This window comes from Morchella importuna (assembly GCF_003444635.1).
Source record: "Morchella importuna strain M04M26 chromosome Unknown Morimp01GS011, whole genome shotgun sequence".
Lineage (NCBI taxonomy): Eukaryota > Fungi > Ascomycota > Pezizomycetes > Pezizales > Morchellaceae > Morchella > Morchella importuna.
In genome coordinates, this window is record NW_025763408.1 from 74,704 (window position 1) to 92,918 (window position 18,215).

Sequence of the window (18,215 nt, forward strand, 5' to 3'; positions counted from 1 at the left end):
TTTTTTTGTAACATACATGTAGTTAGTAGTCACCTCTTTTGTCACAAAAGCATTTTTTGGTTTTTATTTGATTGATTTACCTAAATACGATTATTAAGTCACCCTTCACTGTGTGGTTGATATGTCTTTGAGGATTAATTTAAGCCGCCATGTTCCCCCGCCCCGCGGGCCAGCTGGGCAATTCTAGAGTACCTACCTCCCGAAGTGCCTCGATGCCCATCAGCATCCTAAGCCCTCGTCCCATATAGTAAGGGAAAGCCCACCGATCTCGCTTAGTTAAGTGGCTTGGCAACTTTGCATGCATTCTACTTAATTGCCATCCCATGTGAGCGCCTCCCGTAGGTTACGAAAATACAGTATCGCAAAAGCTCACAAACTTGATTATTTCCGTGCAGGGAGTGTTCCTCCAACGATTGGTTGCGAAGCAGTGATAGTAGAGTAGAGTACAGCACCAGTGTGAATTATTTACTCTGTAGCAGTAGCCAGCTAGCCATGAGACACATTATTGCCACCGAAGAACAGGACTTTATGGCTAGGCAATTAAATCAAACACAAACCTTAAGGCACTAACACAATTGGCGTTGAGGCTGTACAGCTGGAAGGAAGTACCTGTAGAAAAATGGTACCTCCCTAGCACATACACACGTTGCTAGCCCTGCCATAGAATGCAACGCGGAGGCACCTCCCCCGGTGGGCAGTGCCTGGAGTGAGCTTGGTGTATTATAAATTATGTACATAGATTCTATGGGGAGTATAATGGAAAGGCTCTTATAAAGAACGAGAACCATCACTCTTTTTTTTTTAATCTACACGAGCATACACATAAGTCCATACACACACTCTCTTAAAGCTCCGTGCTCAATTAATTCAACACACTCTAATCGAACCTCACACCTAACAACCACTACCCCGATTTCATTATGCTTCTTCCCCTCTACCTCACCACCCAATTCTCGCAAAACAGCAGCTTTGCAAGCTTAAAGCGGAAACACGATGACAGTGTCGAGGTATTTAAATTCTTTCTTTTTTTCTTTCTAAATACCATGCTCATATACTCAACCAACCACAGAGCGATAATTATTCCAGCGACTCCGACTCCGACTCGGATTGCTCCCCAAGCCCTGATTCACGCCCTCGAAAACTCCTCTCTCCGTCGCGGAGGATTGGCCCTGTGCCCGGCATCCCGGCAGATGAACCTCTGGACATCGACTCCAGGATCCCGATGCCGGTGCCGGCTGGACGTCGCCCGCGGTCACGTGCGCTAATGTGCCCCAATCATTCTTGGAACTGCACTGTGTGTGGGAAGTAGAGTACTAGTTGAATGGTGCTGCGGAACCGGGGCGGGACAGGGCATGGCTGTAAATATGAATAGGACTGGGGAACTGGATGTTCTCCATGGATGGTTCGGTTGGCGTGGGTGGTGTGAAATTACAATGGCGTTTTTCTGGTTGCTTTTAACATCTGTATAGAAAAAGGATAATTTGGGAGGCGTTTGGTAATAAATATATCTAATTGATCAACCGAAGCTATTATAAAGTGGACGGCGGATGGTGGTTCATCAAGATTCAAATATCGAGTGATATGCTGTGACGCCTGGGCCAATGTCTGAACTTGCATGAATTTACAATTATTGTGTATGGTTGGAGCGGCACGCCCCATGGGGTATATCAGGTGGGAAAGTGAAATTGCAATGGTAATCCGCAGATGGCATCGCATCTTGGCTGATAGAGATGGCCAATTGTGCTCCTCAACCCCACTCTGGGACCATACTCGGTTATCCAGTATTGTACTAGTAGTAAGTATGTACATACATGTTAGATCTATAGACTCTGCTCTAGAGTAGCTATAAAACATGTAGGTACTATATACAGCAACATTACAAACACAATCATCCTCGGAGACGTTATAATTACTTCGCGTGTATATGTACCATTATCATGATATCGGGAGAGAGTCCTTACCCCCCATTAATGAAAAAAGAAAATCCCCTCTAACCTGTACCGTAGAATTTTTTTTTTCACCGTTGCGACATCGGACAGCCGGACATAACATGACAGTTCCCCCTACTTCCCCCCGCCTCTTACGGTATTAAAAGACCCTGCATGTCTCTCACAAGTGGCAACGGCGAACAAAAAAAAATACCTAGCTCCCCTCATCTCTCATCTCATCTCTTCATAAAGCCCACCCCCGCCTCATAAAAAAAAAGTTCACAAGAGCAATTCCCACCGCCTCAATGTCACCCCCGGCTGCTCAATCCCCTACACTGCCACCTACTCCTGCGCTCGATGAAACACCTCTCGGGAAACTCGCAAGCATGAAGATTACAGAGTCTCCCGCTCAACCGCAGCCTGACATACTGGCACTGCCGAACCAGCTCGCCATAGCTGGCAGGGCTCAGAACACTCTGACCCTGAACCGCCTCGGCCCATTGACACCGGAAGCTTCACGTCCGAGCAGCCCGTATGCTCCGCCGGTCAATTATGACGGATTGTCGTGGCCGAGTAAGACACTCTGAAATTGTGCCGGTGACTCATGGGACCCCAATGCTAATACTGGTGGCTTGCAGGTGTCGGAACGAAGGAGCGCTTGGAAGCAACACCCGAAGAAGCCGCTGCGCGCCTTGAGAAGCTGTCCGGAGCGTAAGCCCCCCCCCCCCCCCCTCCATTTGCCCTGTTCAAGAGGCGTAAGAGAGATAGCTGGGACTAAAAAACCTCCATGCAGCATCCGCACTCTCCTAGAATGTATCGGCGAGGACCCCACGCGCGAAGGTCTCCTTGACACCCCAACACGCTATGCCAAAGCCATGCTCCACTTCACGAAGGGCTACCAAGACAACCTGCGTGTCATCGTCAACAATGCCGTCTTCGCCGAGGACCATGACGAAATGGTGATCGTCAAGGACATCGAGGTCTTTTCCATGTGCGAACACCATCTCGTCCCTTTCACCGGAAAGATACATATCGGCTATATTCCGAAGGGGAAGGTCCTGGGGTTGAGCAAGTTTGCCAGGATCGCGGAAATGTTTGCGAGGCGGTTGCAGCTACAGGAGAGGTTGACGAGGCAGGTTGCGATGGCCATCGAGGCTATTTTGAGCCCGTTGGGTGTTGCGGTCGTCATGGAGAGTAGCCATTTGTGCATGGTTATGAGAGGCGTGGAGAAGACGACTGCGACAACCATCACGAGCAGTATGTTGGGGGCGTTTAGGAAGAGCACAAAGACAAGAGAGGAGTTTATGCATCTGGTAAGCTTCGGACGATATCTGTGATAGAAATGACGATTTGCGTTACTAATAATGTTCTGTAGGTTTTGCGAAATGGACGATAGTCGCGCCATTTACGGGGGTAAACAAATATCTTTTCTTTCGCTTCATTTCTTTAAAATTTACGAATGTGCTATATTTTTTCTCTCTCTTCTTTGGGTGGATTTGAATTGTTTCTTTGGATAAAAATATGTACTACTTCAACAAGGTACATAACGGCGTTTTTAAAAGGTGGTATACGGTGTTCATCCACTGTCAGCTATGGGAGGATAAATCTTTTTCTTCTTTTTATTTTTCTTTTTGTTCGAAAAGCAGTTAGAACGGGAGATATCATTTGGAATTGATACATGGTTATATGTGTATCAAGGGATACACACCGAATCTTATGTTGTTCGATGTGCCGTGATGTATTGTAGTGATGTGGCGTCATAAGTTATCACTCGTTCCACAACTCTTGGGGATAGGTCTTTCTTGCGGTTTACACTAGCACTATGTAACTCTCATGTATGACCATCCATACAGCACCAAAAAGGGGATGTAATAGGTCTTTATTGAAGCTACATCAGCACAAAATTGTTCAAACTTCCGATTAAATTTAAATTCTAACCATCATACTGTAGAAATGCCGTTTCCTCAGGGTATTCTGCTAAATACCGAACCCACTCGCTTTTTTTTTGGCATTAAGTAGGTATATTGTTTAGATTCTTAAATAAATGATTATGAACAAGACAATCTAAAAACTTTTTATTTTACAATTAACCCAACAACTTTTAAGCCAGAGTTGCGAAGCCTCTCTTCTTCGTCGCCCTTTCCTCCTGCATCTTAAACGCCTCCTCATCCACATACTCGCTCACCCCTCTCTGATCAACCCCACTCTTAACAAACTTGACCGCCGCCAGATTGAATCCCATCTCATCCTTCTGGTGTCTTAACGCAGCCCTTAGGTTCGCCCTCACACTATCCAGCATCGTCCGCATCGTCTTTGACGCCACAATCTGCTTATGATGCGTCTTGAGTAGGAAGAACAGGATCCGGCACGTCAGCGAGATGTGCCACTCCTTCTGCGCCCAGATGTCCAGGAACGTCAGGAACGACACAACCTTCTCGAACGGCAGCACGAGTAGGGCGTCTTGCAAGTGGGATGCCTTGATGCGCTGTGCCGTGGTCAAGACGTGTTTTTCGGCGGAGATGTTGCCTAGTGCAACGAAGACGGGGTTTCGAGCGGGGGGCGCGAGGTTGGGTCGGGTGGCTTTGGCTTGTGCGTACTCCCGCAGGAGGGCAAGGTCGGCGATGCCGGCGTCGAGTGCCTCCATGAGACGCTCGCCGGCCATGAGGGTTTCAATGGTTTGCTTTCCGGCGGCGGTGGCCCCGCCGTCGTTGGCGTCGCCTTCGGCTTCAAGAGAGGTGGTTAGTGTGGATTCGTAGAGCTCTTCAAGCTCCTTTTCGCGCTCCTCTTCTAGGAAGATCTAGGGAATGTTAGTGAGGATGGAGCGGGATGGAGATGAAGAATGGGTACATACCTCGTCGTCGCCTTGCTCCCATACTCGGATGCTTTTGTCGTGACTGGCGGAGACAATTATTTCGCTGACTTTGCCGACGGCGAGGGCCCATACTTCGCCAAAGTGACCGTCCATCTTCATGATGTTCTCGAACTTGTCGCCGTCCCAGTACTTGATGAGTTTGTCTTTGCCGGCGGAGAAGAAATTGTGAGAGTTGCGCTCGAAGGCGACCTGCATGACCGAGTCCTGGTGGGCGAAGAAACTCTTGTGACAGTCTCCAAAGTCAAGACCCCAGATCTTGACATTCTTGTCGGCGGAACATGTTGCGATGAGCTTGGAGTCTGAAGAGATGTCCATTGAGAGCACGGGCAGCTTGTGGCCGTAGAGATTGAGGAGATGCTTCAGAGTGTCTGCAAAGAACACCTTCACGGTGTTGTCTAGCAGCGCAATGGCAAGAAGTTTGGTATTAGGGGAGTAGCGTACAGAGAGCACATCATCTGTGACCTTGAGAGTGCGGGTGTGGGCTAGCCTCAGGCGCGGAGTTGTGCGTTTTGTGCCGGGGATCTCCTCCTGCACAATCTCAAAATTCCAGAACTTGACGTTCTTGTCTGCGGAGCCGGTGACGAGGGACTTTCCGTCTGGGTGGACTTGCAGAGACCAGATTGCACCCTCGTGCGCTGCAACTGTTTCGATGATGCTGGAGGAGGTGACGTCGAAGAGCTCTAGTTCACCAAATTTTGTGCCTACTACTACAATCTTGTCGCCGGGGAGGAAGGAACAGCAGAGGGCATAGCCGCACTCAAAGGTCCGGATGCAGGTAGAGGTTTTGACGTTCCAGATTTTGAGAGAGCCGCTGGATGCAGACGCAAGCATTCGATCGTCAGAGCTGAGGGATAGGGAACGGATATCGGTCCTGTGACCTGGTAGCTCGACAGTGTAGACTTTGTTGTACTCTGGGACTTCTGCGGCTTCCTTCTTCCCTTCCTTCCGTGAGGGCTTGGGAATATCGTAGAATTCGAGGGTGTTGTTTGTGCAGGCTACAAGGAGCTTTACAGCTTCAGATGCTTTGCTTCCCCCTCGGGTGGCCCAATCTACTGAACGGACCTTGCCGCTAGTCCGGAGTGTGACATAAGAGACGAAAACATCGCTGACCTCGGCAGATGCCAATGATTCGGGTTCTTCTTCTGTGGGTTCTTCAGGCTTGGGTTTTGCACCCTTCGCCGCCTTTTCTTCCTTCCGCTTTCTCTTGCGCTTTAGCGCCTTTTTGACCTCGTCTTCCGTTCTTATCCGCCAGATCTCGACATTCTTGTCGGAGCCGTGGCTTGCCACGAAGTTGGATGTGGGGTGAAAGGTCACCATTGTGGCGCGGTCCTTGGTGGATCTGTATAGAGCCCCGCGAGGTATCAGGCAATCTGTATCGCCCTTCGACCGCGATGCAAGGCTGGATGTGTCAATCCCCCATACTTTGAGTTCTCCGTCGTTTCCTGCTGTGATACAACCCCGTTCATCGGGGGACACTGCCATTGTCCAACATTCTCCATTGTGCGCAACGTGGGTCTCCATGCAGTGCTGGGTTGAAAGATCCCAAAGTTTTATCAGTGTGTCTTTGCCAGTACTGACTAACCAGCCCGCATCATTCGCACCCATTGCGTCATCTTTAATCTCGGGGCCACGTAGGAACACAATCTTTGTGATCTGGTCTTTGTGACCCCGTAGTCTGTAGAGCCCAACTTCAGAGATCAGATCCCAAACGATAATGTTGGCATCCTTACTGCCGCTCGCAAGACGGGTGCCAGAGTGGTCGAAGCATAGGGTCGAAACTGCCGAGCGATGCCCATTGAAGCTGATTATTACTGTAGAGGTTTTGGTATCCCATAGTCGGATTGATCCATCGTTGTAACCAACTGCGAATATGTCGTTGTCGGTTTGGGACTGGACGATGGCCGAGACTTCGGATTTGCATTTGGGGTCTCTCCACCGGGAGATGAGCTCGCCCTTCTTAATATCCCAGGTAAGGACTTCTTCGTTCGCCGGGACTACGGCGCGACCGGCATTGGTGCGCGATGTGCTGTTGCTCTCCGGGGTCCATATGGCATTCGCAGTGCCCGAGGCGACAATACCGAAGGTTCGGAGATGCTCGAATCGTCTGTATTGTAGAATATTGTGTTAGTGGAGTAATGGAGAGCAATTGGAGCCCGTGGGGATTGTGCGCACAGATATGACTTGACCATCGTGTGAAGAATGCGCTGAGGAAAAGAACCCAAGCTGCTGCAAATTGAAGCTATCTATTTTTCGCAACGGTTTAGGACTTTTTTATGCAGGTTGGGCGCAAAAATCCCGTCGCTACGCCACTTGGATGATGCGGCTCTTATGGCACGCACCAGCCACATCCCACTTCTAGTGCGTTGAACGACTTGTCTGAATGAAATAATCTACCACCTTCTGGGGAAACCGCCCACCACAATACGCAGACCGCTGGAAATGACGTCCCTGAAGAGATCATCCACTGATTCGACAAATAGATCTAACATCTCATCAAAAGTCTTTCTCAGATCAAGTAAGGGCAAATGCACAAAGGTCGTCCGTGAGCTCTATCTCAGGCAGGACATACCTTGTTCTTCACAGCTATGTTTCCCGTGCAGCGCAGATGCGCCCGCCGACTCCAATGGCCGTGTAAGACCATTCGTTCTCTCAGCCACGCCGGCTGCGAATAATATATTCACGAAAGGACACTATATAGTCCCCGATACGAACATATTCCTCTATTGTATGGACATCATAGAGCACAAAAGCGCTTTCTACGATGTAGTTGTGCTTCAAACCGTGCTCGACGAGCTCAGAAATCGGTCCTTGCCATTGTATAATCGGCTACGGTCCCTAGTCAGCTCGCAGGAGAAACGATTCTACGTCTTTCACAATGACTTCCGATTGGAGACATTTGTGAAGCGCTTGGAGGGCGAGACAATCAACGACCGGAACGATCGAGCCGTGAGGAGGGCTTGTGCGTGGTATAAGGAACACTTGATGGATGCAGTTTCGGGAACGAAGAGTAATTGCCCGGAAATTATCATGGTGAGCGATGATAAAGGGAACCTTGCGAAGGCGAAGAAGGAAGGGATCGAGTGCGCTTCTAGTATGTTGAGTTGGTCTAGTGATATATGTGCCTGTTCTGGTGACTGACTTTGTATAGTAAGGGATTATGTCCGAGGTCTCAAGAACGCCGATGAGCTCCTTGATATGATTTCTGCGGCTGTGGAAGACGCCCAGGCTAAGGCTTCTAAGGCGGAAATGCTGTATCCTGAATACTTCACAATGTCTAAAATGCAAACTGGTGTTAAGGCGGGAACGCTGCATCAAGGAGCTTTCAATGTATCGCCATACAACTTTCTCGAGGGAAGTGTTCATGTACCGGCTTTCGACAAGGCTCTGCTCATTTTGGGTAGAGAGAACATAAACCGAAGCGTATCGGGTGACGTTGTTGTTGTAGAGATCCTGCCAAAGGAACAGTGGAAGCAGCCGAGTACAAAAATCGTGGAAGAGGAAAGTCTGACGAAAAACGACAACCCGGACGTAGATGCGCCTGAGGCGATCGAGACTGAGCAGGAGCGGAAGGCACTGGTCGAAGAGGTCAAGAAGACACTTGGAGGCAGTGCCGAAGGAAAGCCGCAACCTACAGCGAGGGTTGTGGGTATCGCGAAGAGGAATTGGCGATAGTATGTGTTCCTATCCAAGCTACATAGAAACAACGTTTGTTAACATTTATTCTGATAGTTACGTTGGTCATGTTGACCCTTCTTCTGCCTCAGCCTCTCGCGGCCGTAGCCAGCAGACTGTTTTCTTAATACCTATGGATAAACGTATTCCCAAAATTAGAATCCGAACCCGCCAAGCCTCTGAACTTCTGGGTAAGAGGATTGTTGTAGCAATAGATTCATGGGATAGAACATCGCGGTACCCTGTCGGGCACTTCGTCCGTTCACTTGGTGAACTCGAGACTAAAGAGGCGGAGACAGAAGCATTGCTGCTCGAGTACGATGTCCATTATAGACCATTCCCGAAGGCAGTCCTAGACTGTCTCCCCAAGGAAGGTCATGACTGGAAGGTCCCCCAAGATCCAAACCACCCAGGATGGATTGGGAGAAAAGATTACAGGGGTTTACTTGTATGCAGTATCGATCCTCCTGGCTGTCAAGACATCGACGACGCACTCCACGCAAAACTACTTCCCAACGGAAACTATGAGGTCGGCGTGCATATTGCCGATGTCACACATTTTGTTAAGCCCAACAACCCAATGGATGATGAAGCTACAGCCAGAGGAACCACAGTTTACCTTGTCGATAAACGTATTGACATGTTGCCCATGTTACTCGGAACAGACTTATGTTCACTGAAGCCATATGTGGAACGTTACGCATTTTCAACAATCTGGGAAATGACACCGGATGCCGAGATTATCTCTGTTGATTTTACGAAGTCGGTCATCAAGTCGCGAGAGGCGTTCAGTTATGAGCATGCGCAGTTACGAATTGATGATGAATCGCAACAAGATGAGCTCACTAACGGAATGAGGGCACTCCTTAAACTCTCCAAGAAGCTTAGGCAAAAGCGTATGGACGCCGGTGCACTGAACCTTGCGAGTCCTGAGGTTAAGGTTGAGGCCGAGAGTGAGACGAGCGATCCGATTGATGTAAAGACAAAGAAATTACTAGAGACGAACTCTCTGGTCGAGGAGTTTATGTTACTCGCCAATACTAGTGTCGCAAGCAAAATCTACGAGGCTTTCCCCCAGACGGCCATGCTGCGGCGTCACGGCGCTCCTCCAGCAACCAACTTTGAGGAGTTGCAAACTCAGCTCCGAGTCCGAAAGGGTCTTACCCTCCGCGTCGATTCTTCAAAGGCGGTCGCGGATTCACTTGATGAATGTGTCGACATCAGTGAACCGTTCTTTAACACTCTTGTTCGCATCCTCGCAACAAGATGTATGCTTTCTGCGGAATATTTCTGTTCTGGGACTCAAGCGTACCCAGAATTCAAGCATTATGGACTGGCTTCTGAGATCTACACCCACTTTACATCTCCCATCCGACGTTATGCAGATGTAGTGGCCCACCGTCAACTCGCTGCTGCGATAGCCTACGAACAACTTGATAACTCTCTTCATAGCAAGGCGAAGCTCGAGGCTATCTGCAAGAATATCAATGTCCGTCACCGGAACGCACAATTTGCAGGACGCGCATCTGTAGAGTACTATGTGGGGCAGGCGCTCAAGGGGCGCGTTACTAAAGAGGAAGGGTTCATCATGAAGATCTTCTCCAACGGTTTTGTTGTGTTTGTACCCAGATTTGGTATCGAAGGGATGATCAGGACACGGGAGTTGTCGCAGGGAGGGGTAGAGCCGGAGACAGAATTTGATGCGGAGGCCTATGTATTGACTATCGGTGAAGGTAGCGAGAAGTTGAGTGTAGGGCTGTTTGATAAGGTTGTGGTGGAGGTAACAGATGATAAAGAGGAGAAGACGGGAAAGAGAAAGATAAAACTGACGTTGGTCAAAGTTGGAGGGAAATAAAGAATAAGGATCATATAGATAAAATTGTTAGAGTGAATGTTGTTACGGGATCAATGGATCGCTGCCTTGGTTGCTGCTGTTCTCTCTTATAACTGAGAAACGCTTCCTCTTCATGTTTAGGGCCCGTTTGGGAGCGGTCCGAAACGGAGCTATTGGGGCTTGAAACTCCGTTCTGGTGAAAACTCCGTTCTGAGAAAATTAGTTGTGGTTGGCGACCCATTTCGCGGGTCTAGAAAACAACGTTAATCCCATGAAAACGCTCAGACTTACTTTTTCTTATCACAACTGTAACATCTCGTTGTACCGTCAACACCACAGTCTCCTAAACAGTACACAATACGTTTAAAACTCCGTTTTAAAATTTCTCCGTTTCCTCCCCACTAACGGAGGCCTAAGCAAAACGGCGTTTTCTACACTCCTGGCTCCTAAACGGGCTCTTATTGTTTGCTGCTGCCTCGCCCGTAATCTCTATCCTATTTGGACGACTATTTTTCAACCCCATTGAACCAGACTCCAAATGTCTATTCCTAACAAAAGTTATTAACATACAAGTAGTTACTTGTGTGCATGGGGCTATCGAACTTACGATCTTGTGTGACCAACTGATAATACTCCAATTCACCGATGCTGCACATTTGATTTGCTGTTAGATTCGCCTCACAACCCAGACAAATAAAAATGGGCCACCCCCGCTTTCAATTTATCCAGCTGTATCCCTACCTCTCCTGAGCTTTGACTTAACCTCCTTCATTTCATTTTCAAATTCTTTGCTGTACCTTATGGCTGAACCTTTATCCATTGCGGCGAGCACTATCGCTATTGTGCAGGCCACGCAGCTTGCTGGTCAGGCTTTGATTGCGATTCATACCTATTATGGCGATGTAAAAAAGGCGCCCGAGACTGCCAGGAAGCTTGTGGGCGAGATCAAATCTCTTGAAGGAATCCTCAATCAAATGAAAACATATGGAGAAGAAAACAAACAATCAATAGCAATACCGAATCTGGAGGAAAATCTAAAGGATTGTTCCAAGTCACTAGAAAAATTACAGGCAATGCTTTACACGACTCAGAAGGTATCAAAGCTGAAGAAGATGTTGAAAGGGCTCAAGCAAGCACTCAACAAACAGGAGATTGCGGATATCATGTCCCAAATTCAGCGTTATAAGGAAACATTCAGTCTTGGCTTGGCCGTGGAGAATATGTGGGTTATCCTAGTTAAAAGGTCTCATTAATAAATAGACGAAAGCGAGACTAATTCTCGGCATAGATTCATTACAAGAAACGTCGAGGCACGTGTTCAGCATATCGCTCAAGAACAACATATCGATAAAATAAATACAATGAAAGGCCATTCAGGTAAAATCCATGACTACAAACATTTTGGATGAATTCTTACCGAAGCTAATGGGTCGTTAGAGGAGAGATGGAAGAAGATCCTTCATTGGGTTTTCGCGGGATCTACTAGTAAAAAGCACATTGATATCACAAAGAGAAGGCGGAAAGAGACCGGGAAATGGTTTTTACAGACTCCAGGGGTTCAAAGCTGGATTACTGATCCAGATTCCCCAATTGTTTGGGGCCACGGTATTCGTAAGTTTTGGGGAATAGAGAACTAATCATTGGCACTGATGATTTTAAAACAGCTGGTTCTGGAAAGACATTTTTAAGGTATATATAATGCCTTCGTATTTATACAGAGTATATTGTTTCGCTAATCCAAGGTATTGAGTCTAGCTCTGCTGCAATCGACCATGTCGAAAATGAAAATCTATTCCCGACAACAGAAATTAACGGAGTCGCCCATATATACTTTGATTACAAAGACCAGGAACAACAAAAAGCTATCGATGTTCTCTCCAGCTTGGTGAAACAGCTTGCTTACCAATTGCCACGCCCGCTCAAAGAACTTGAAGAATTATATGAAAGGAAAGAATCTAAAGATAGAAGGCCTACGACCGATGAGCTTTTGTCTATTCTCCTCATTATCTTCACATCCTTTAATCGCGTCTTTCTTATATTCGATGCACTGGACGAGTCCGATCAGCGCAAAGAGATTCTTCCACTAATTCAGCGCATGTCGATGAAAAAAGTAAATGTGCTTGTTACCAGCAGGCCTTACCCAGAAGACATTCAGGCGTTGTTCGGGCACAGCACCTTAAAAGTAGAAATTCTCGCCAAGGAAGAGGACATCGTCAAATATATCAAGGGAAAGATCGATGAGGACCCTCGAGCAAAGCGGCTCGTCGGGCTTGGGAATTGTCGGGGAAAAATCGTTTCCGAACTTGTGGACTGTGCTAAGGGAATGTATGTGTATCTAGAAAAGCCACAATTTATGAGATCTAGGACTCTTCTATATGTGCTAAATTTTGATATGTACCCAGGTTTTTGCTCGTTCATTTCCATGTAAAGTACATTTGCGAACAGACGACTCCAAATGAGATCCTGGAAGCGCTCGACGGACTCAAGAATAGCTCTACGGATGAGAGACCCCTAGATCCTACTTATAACAGAGCTATAGAAACCCTCAAAAAGCAAGCTAAGGGCCCCAGAGCCTTAGCAATCAACATTCTTTCATGGCTTCTAAAAGCTAGGCGCCCTATGACAGTTGACGAAATCCGGACTGCGGCACGTCTCGAACCAGGTAAATACAAACTAGACGAATTTGACCTCCCAGCGGACGAAACACTTCTCGACGTATGTGCTGGTTTGGTCATGATAGACGAGATGTCTAAAACGATCAAATTTGCTCACTATACCGTCCAAGAGTATCTTTTAAACAACAATATCATTCCTGATAATATAGAGTCCAAACTGGCTGTGGTATGCATTACTTATCTACTATTCAAAGTCTTTGAGGTTCCTCCACAAACAGAAGAGACTACCCGCGCATGCCTTGAGTCACATCACTTTCTTCGTTATGTTGCTTCACATATATCTTTTCATGTTGGAAATCGTGAGAATGATGAATTAGTTACGGATATAGTTATGAGGTTTCTGAAGAGAACTGGCAATGTTTTATCGTTCTTGAGGGCATGCCAAAATCTAGATATTGTTAGCTTTTTGGAACACAGGAAGATCCAAACCATCGAAGATTTGGAAAAGTGGGAGGCTTTGTGCATAGCATGCCATATCGGACATCACGACACCGTAAAGATTTTAATCGGTGACGGAGCAGACGTTCTGAAATCAGACAAACTAGGACGTACTCCTCTATACTTCTCAGTGCACATTGGAAGTCAATCGATCGCCCAGCTACTGCTCAATGTTGGCGCTGAAGTTTCAACCCAGACATTGAACCATCAACGGACACCGCTAATGGAAGCAGTAACAAATGGTTATCAGTCAATTGCTCAAATACTACTCAACAATAGAGCCAATGTTAAAGTTCAAGATGAGTATGGTTGGACAGCATTGCACCATGCGGCATATGAAGGGTACTTTGAAATCGCGCAACTCCTCGTCAATTATGATGGTGTGGAGATATCAGCTCAAGACGAAGAAGACTGGACAGCACTACATCTTGCAGCACAGGATGGATACCTGCCAGTTGTCCAGCTCCTGCTCGATAAGGGCGCCGATTTCTCGAACCGAAATAATAATGGAGCTTCAGTCTTATGTATCGCGGCACAAAATGGACACCTGCCAGTCGTCCAGCTCCTGCTCGACAAGGGTGCCAATGCCTCGGACCGAGATAAGTATGGTGCTTCAGTCTTATACATGGCGGCACAAAGTGGACATCTACCAGTCGTCCAGCTCCTGCTCGACAAGGGCGCCAATACCTCGGACCGAGATAATAGTGGTATTTCAGCCTTATACATCGCGGCAGAAAAAGGACACCTGCCAGTCGTCCAGCTCCTGCTCGAGAGGGGCGCCGATGTCTCGGACCGAGTGGATGATGATGGTACTTCAGCCTTATACATCGCGGCACAAAATGGGCACCTGCCAGTCGTCCATCTTCTGCTCGAGAGGGGCGCCAATGCCTCGGACCGAAAGAAAAATGGTACTTCAGTCTTATACGTCGCGGCAGAAAAAGGACACCTGCTAGTCGTCCAGCTCCTGCTCGACAAGGGCGCCAATGTCTCGAACCGAAATAATAATGGTGTTTCAGCCTTATACATCGCGGCACAAAGGGGACACCTGCCAATCGTCCAGCTCCTGCTCGATAAGGGCGCCGATGTCTCGAACCGAAATAATAATGGAGCTTCAGTCTTATACATCGCGGCAGAAAAAGGACACCTGCCAGTCGTCCAGCTCCTGCTCGACAACGGCGCTGATGTCTCGAACCGAAATAATGATGGTGCTTCAGCCTTATACATCGCGGCAGCAATGGGAAACCTACCAGTCGTCCAGTTCCTGCTCGATAACGGCGTCAATGCCTCGGACCGAAAGAATAATGGTGTTTCAGCCTTATACATCGCGGCAGAAAAAGGACACCTGCCAGTCGTCCATCTTCTGCTCGAGAGGGGCGCCAATGCCTCGGACCGAGTAGATGATGATGGTACTTCAGCCTTATACATCGCGGCACAAAATGGGCACCTGCCAGTCGTCCATCTTCTGCTCGAGAGGGGCGCCAATGCCTCGGACCGAACTAAAGATGGGTGGTCAGTCCTACACACTGCGGCACACAATGGACACCTAAAAGTCGTCCAGCTATTGCTTGAGTATGGTGCCGACATGCTAGTTCAAGGCCCGGATGGGGTAACACCGTTGGACCTCGCAGAATCAGAATCTATAATCCAACTCCTCACTCCAAACGCAAACCAGTAAAAGATGTGCGAAGAGCTATCTTCCCGAAACTTTTATCTAGGTCAGGTGCTTACTCTGTGTGAAAGTAGTGATAATAATAGCGAGGAAGAGGGCCCTTGAGGTGTGACCGATGGTTTCCGAGCCGCGGGTGGGACAGGGCAGCGCAAATGGGTATGTGGGAATTGAGGGTTGCTGGGGGTTTCGAGGGCTTTAGGCTTTAAAATTTTCTTATTTTTTCGTCTTATGTAGTTCTACAAGTAAGATGATTATTATTATATCCCTTGGACGGATGAAAGTTGTCAAATTCGCGACCACACTCTTTCAGCTATCACTAGCCTAATATAGCAATTGTTGGAAATTCTTGATTGGTTCTGTTGTTGTTTCCAACCGTAAAAAGCAAGATAGTTCCCTTACTAAGTGGTGCACGGTCCAGGTCGCGAATTTGACAACTTTCATCCGTCCAAGGGTTATATAATTCTGGGAGCGGACATTTCCGGTGATCGAGTGATGGTCTATGATCGAGTGATGATCCATGACAGCTAATTGAAAGCCGCCTAGGTATCAAACTCCTGAATGGTGATCATCTCAAGTAGCTGTAAGGAACCGGAGCGCCCGATAGAGGTGCTTCCAGGTCACTAGGCTTCAAGGCGAGAGTGGCGGTAATGCCTAGTATGGCGTTAGCAACGAATTGAATCTTGATATAGTAATACTGCAGCTAAGCAGCTGAACTCCGAAAACGGAGGAAGGGATACACCGATGCTTTCATCTAGACGATATGTAAGAGATCTAAAGTTATCAAATTAATCCATTCGTATATGTCTTTAGGGCCCGTCGTCGATAGCTACATATCTAAGCTGGAGGACAGCGAAGTACGTACCCGGGCACAGCTTGGGCAAGAAATCATCTCATAGTCTTTGGAGCCCGCAAAATCTTAGCTATTCCTCTGAGACTCGTAGTTAGACTTCACCCATTGCATTATTGAGGGCGTCTAATGCGAGTCAAAGATTTCTCCGTCTTTCTTTCTCGACGTATTTTTCGTATCGTACAGCTGATGGTTTTCATGTGGGTTACCCAAATACTCTCTAATAGCAGTGCCCTGGGTGCTAGGAAGAGGAGAGAGTCGCCTGGAGAAGGGCACATAGTCCCCTTGATAGGTATAGCACTGGTGTGAGTACGGGGCTGCAACACATAGAATTCCCTATATCAAAGCGCCCATCGTACCTCACTTCTGGGTACAGACTAGGATCGTGATGTTCGTTAGAACAAGGGTAGCACATGCCAAGCACATATCCAACCCAACTAGCTTTAGCGTCCACAAGCTGCACAACGCCAAGATTTCGCAACTTTTTCCTCCAGAGCTGCAACTCTCCACCGCAGACACCACCACCCCCACCACCGCCCTCTACTACAACACAGAAGATGGCCTCCAAACAACCCTCAAGAAAAGGCAAAAAGGCCTGGAGAAAAAATGTCGACATCAGCGAAATCAACGCAGGCCTCGACCAGCTCCGCGATGAAATAATCCAAGGGTACTTACTGCACACACCCTAATCCCCACCACCCCCAAATTGCCTTCCCCCACCTAACGTGCCACCTACAGAGGAGTAATTGTCGAAAAGACCGACGAGCAGCTCTTCGCCCTCGATACAACCGGCGACACCGCAATCGCCAAAGCCCACTTCAAAACCGCCAAAGTCCTCAAAGCCGACGAGATCATCTCCGCGCGCTCCGCCGTCCCAGCAATCAGGAAGCGCCCCGGCCTCAATACCACCAACGGCATCATCGCCAAGAAGGCCCGCCGCGCAAATGTCATCACATACAAGGATATCGAGAGGATGAAGGCCACGGCGTACGGCCAGGAGGCTGCCTCTGGAGAGCTGACAAGTACGAAGAATATCACCATTGACTACGACCCGTGGGCCGAGGAGGCTCCGCAGGATGTGGCGAAGAAGGAAGCGTTGCGTGAGACGGAATTCTCGTTCATTCCGGCCCCACAGCCGTTTAAGGAGCCGAAGACGCTGAAGCAGCCGCCGGTGTCGCTGGCGGTGTCGGGACGGCCAGTTCCGGCGGTCAGGGTGCCTGAGGCCGGGATTAGTTATAACCCAGAGTTCGCACAGTGGGATGCGCTTTTGCAGAAAGAGGGGGCAAAGGAGGTGGAATTGGAGCAGAAAAGGCTGGCCGAGAAGGCTGAGGCGGAGAGGATCAAGGCGTTGGCAGCAATCCCCGATGAGGAAGAGGAATCGGACGAAGAAAACCACTCGACCGAGTCAGACACAGAGGCAGAGAAGCCAGTAAAGAAGATGCCAGACAGGAAAACACAGGCGCAAAGGAACAAGATCAAGCGCAGAAAAGAGCTTGAGCTGATCAGATTACAGGAGCAGAGACTCAAGAGGCAGGCAGCAGAGTTCTCGCTCGTAAAGAAGTACGCCAAGGATGTCGAGGCGAGGGAGCGACTAAGGCTTGCAAAGCGTGCGGCCAGGCTCAATATCGACGATGATGAGAAGAACCCTAAACTTATGCGAAGGCGGAAGTTTGGAAAAGTCGGGTAAGTCGTCCCCTCGTAGGATAACTATCCAAAAGAGTTGTTATTAACCATACCTAGTCTTCCCCGTGCTCCCTTGGAACTCCAACTCCCCGACGAACTCGCAGACTCTCTCCGCACTCTCAAGCCTGAGGGAAATCTTCTCCGGGATCGCATGAGGAGTCTGCGAGAGCGTGGTGTGTTGGAAACTAGACTCCCAGTCACCCAGCGGAGAAAGCACCAGAAGAAGGTGTCGGAGAAATGGAGTTATAAGGATTTCAAATAGACTTGGGTTACGGGGCGGCTTTTGTACAGTACATACACGCATAAAATTTGGTGGTGTTAATATTTGTTGTAGGATGGGTGGGATTGGGAAAAAAAAGTCTGGATTTGATTTTTTGATTTTTACTTGAAAACCGATTGATGGCTACATTACTCATGGCATCAATGAAAACATTTTCACACCACATTTCCCTATAAATATAGCGAGATACTTGTCCAGTTGCTCATGGGTCGGGGCTTTGCTGAGTTAGCCTCACCTCTCATCACTTGACGTGTCCCATCGATCGGTACACAAGGAACCTACAATGGGTTCCGCAGGTTTCCAATTGAAAATTCGTA

The 18,215-nt window shown here is 48.2% G+C and overlaps 6 protein-coding genes across 6 annotated transcripts; 5 read left to right on the forward strand and 1 right to left on the reverse strand.

Moving 5' to 3' along the window:
- Positions 1-920: 920 nt before the first annotated feature.
- LAJ45_04453 (uncharacterized protein) lies at positions 921-1,309 on the forward strand (the record flags this gene model as incomplete). Its single annotated transcript, XM_046114033.1, has 2 exons — positions 921-1,007; positions 1,070-1,309. The coding sequence occupies 2 exons, from the start codon at positions 921-923 to the stop codon at positions 1,307-1,309; spliced, it is 327 nt and encodes a 108-aa protein (XP_045972555.1).
- Positions 1,310-2,233: 924 nt separating this feature from the next.
- LAJ45_04454 (uncharacterized protein) lies at positions 2,234-3,324 on the forward strand (the record flags this gene model as incomplete). Its single annotated transcript, XM_046114034.1, has 4 exons — positions 2,234-2,501; positions 2,567-2,639; positions 2,722-3,241; positions 3,304-3,324. The coding sequence occupies 4 exons, from the start codon at positions 2,234-2,236 to the stop codon at positions 3,322-3,324; spliced, it is 882 nt and encodes a 293-aa protein (XP_045972556.1).
- A 705-nt stretch (positions 3,325-4,029) lies between these two features.
- Positions 4,030-6,989, reverse strand: LAJ45_04455 (uncharacterized protein; the record flags this gene model as incomplete). The annotated part of the gene is made up of 3 exons (XM_046114035.1): positions 4,030-4,725; positions 4,780-6,904; positions 6,973-6,989. 3 exons carry the CDS (start codon positions 6,987-6,989, stop codon positions 4,030-4,032), a joined length of 2,838 nt encoding a protein of 945 aa, XP_045972557.1.
- A 250-nt stretch (positions 6,990-7,239) lies between these two features.
- LAJ45_04456 (uncharacterized protein) lies at positions 7,240-10,327 on the forward strand (the record flags this gene model as incomplete). The annotated part of the gene is made up of 3 exons (XM_046114036.1): positions 7,240-7,891; positions 7,949-8,471; positions 8,530-10,327. The coding sequence occupies 3 exons, from the start codon at positions 7,240-7,242 to the stop codon at positions 10,325-10,327; spliced, it is 2,973 nt and encodes a 990-aa protein (XP_045972558.1).
- A 779-nt stretch (positions 10,328-11,106) lies between these two features.
- On the forward strand, positions 11,107-15,165 carry LAJ45_04457 (uncharacterized protein; the record flags this gene model as incomplete). Its single annotated transcript, XM_046114037.1, has 8 exons — positions 11,107-11,528; positions 11,595-11,683; positions 11,744-11,917; positions 11,971-11,995; positions 12,062-12,631; positions 12,709-14,988; positions 15,048-15,099; positions 15,163-15,165. 8 exons carry the CDS (start codon positions 11,107-11,109, stop codon positions 15,163-15,165), a joined length of 3,615 nt encoding a protein of 1,204 aa, XP_045972559.1.
- A 1,327-nt stretch (positions 15,166-16,492) lies between these two features.
- Positions 16,493-17,880, forward strand: LAJ45_04458 (uncharacterized protein; the record flags this gene model as incomplete). Its single annotated transcript, XM_046114038.1, has 3 exons — positions 16,493-16,602; positions 16,674-17,618; positions 17,676-17,880. The coding sequence occupies 3 exons, from the start codon at positions 16,493-16,495 to the stop codon at positions 17,878-17,880; spliced, it is 1,260 nt and encodes a 419-aa protein (XP_045972560.1).
- Positions 17,881-18,215: the final 335 nt, after the last annotated feature.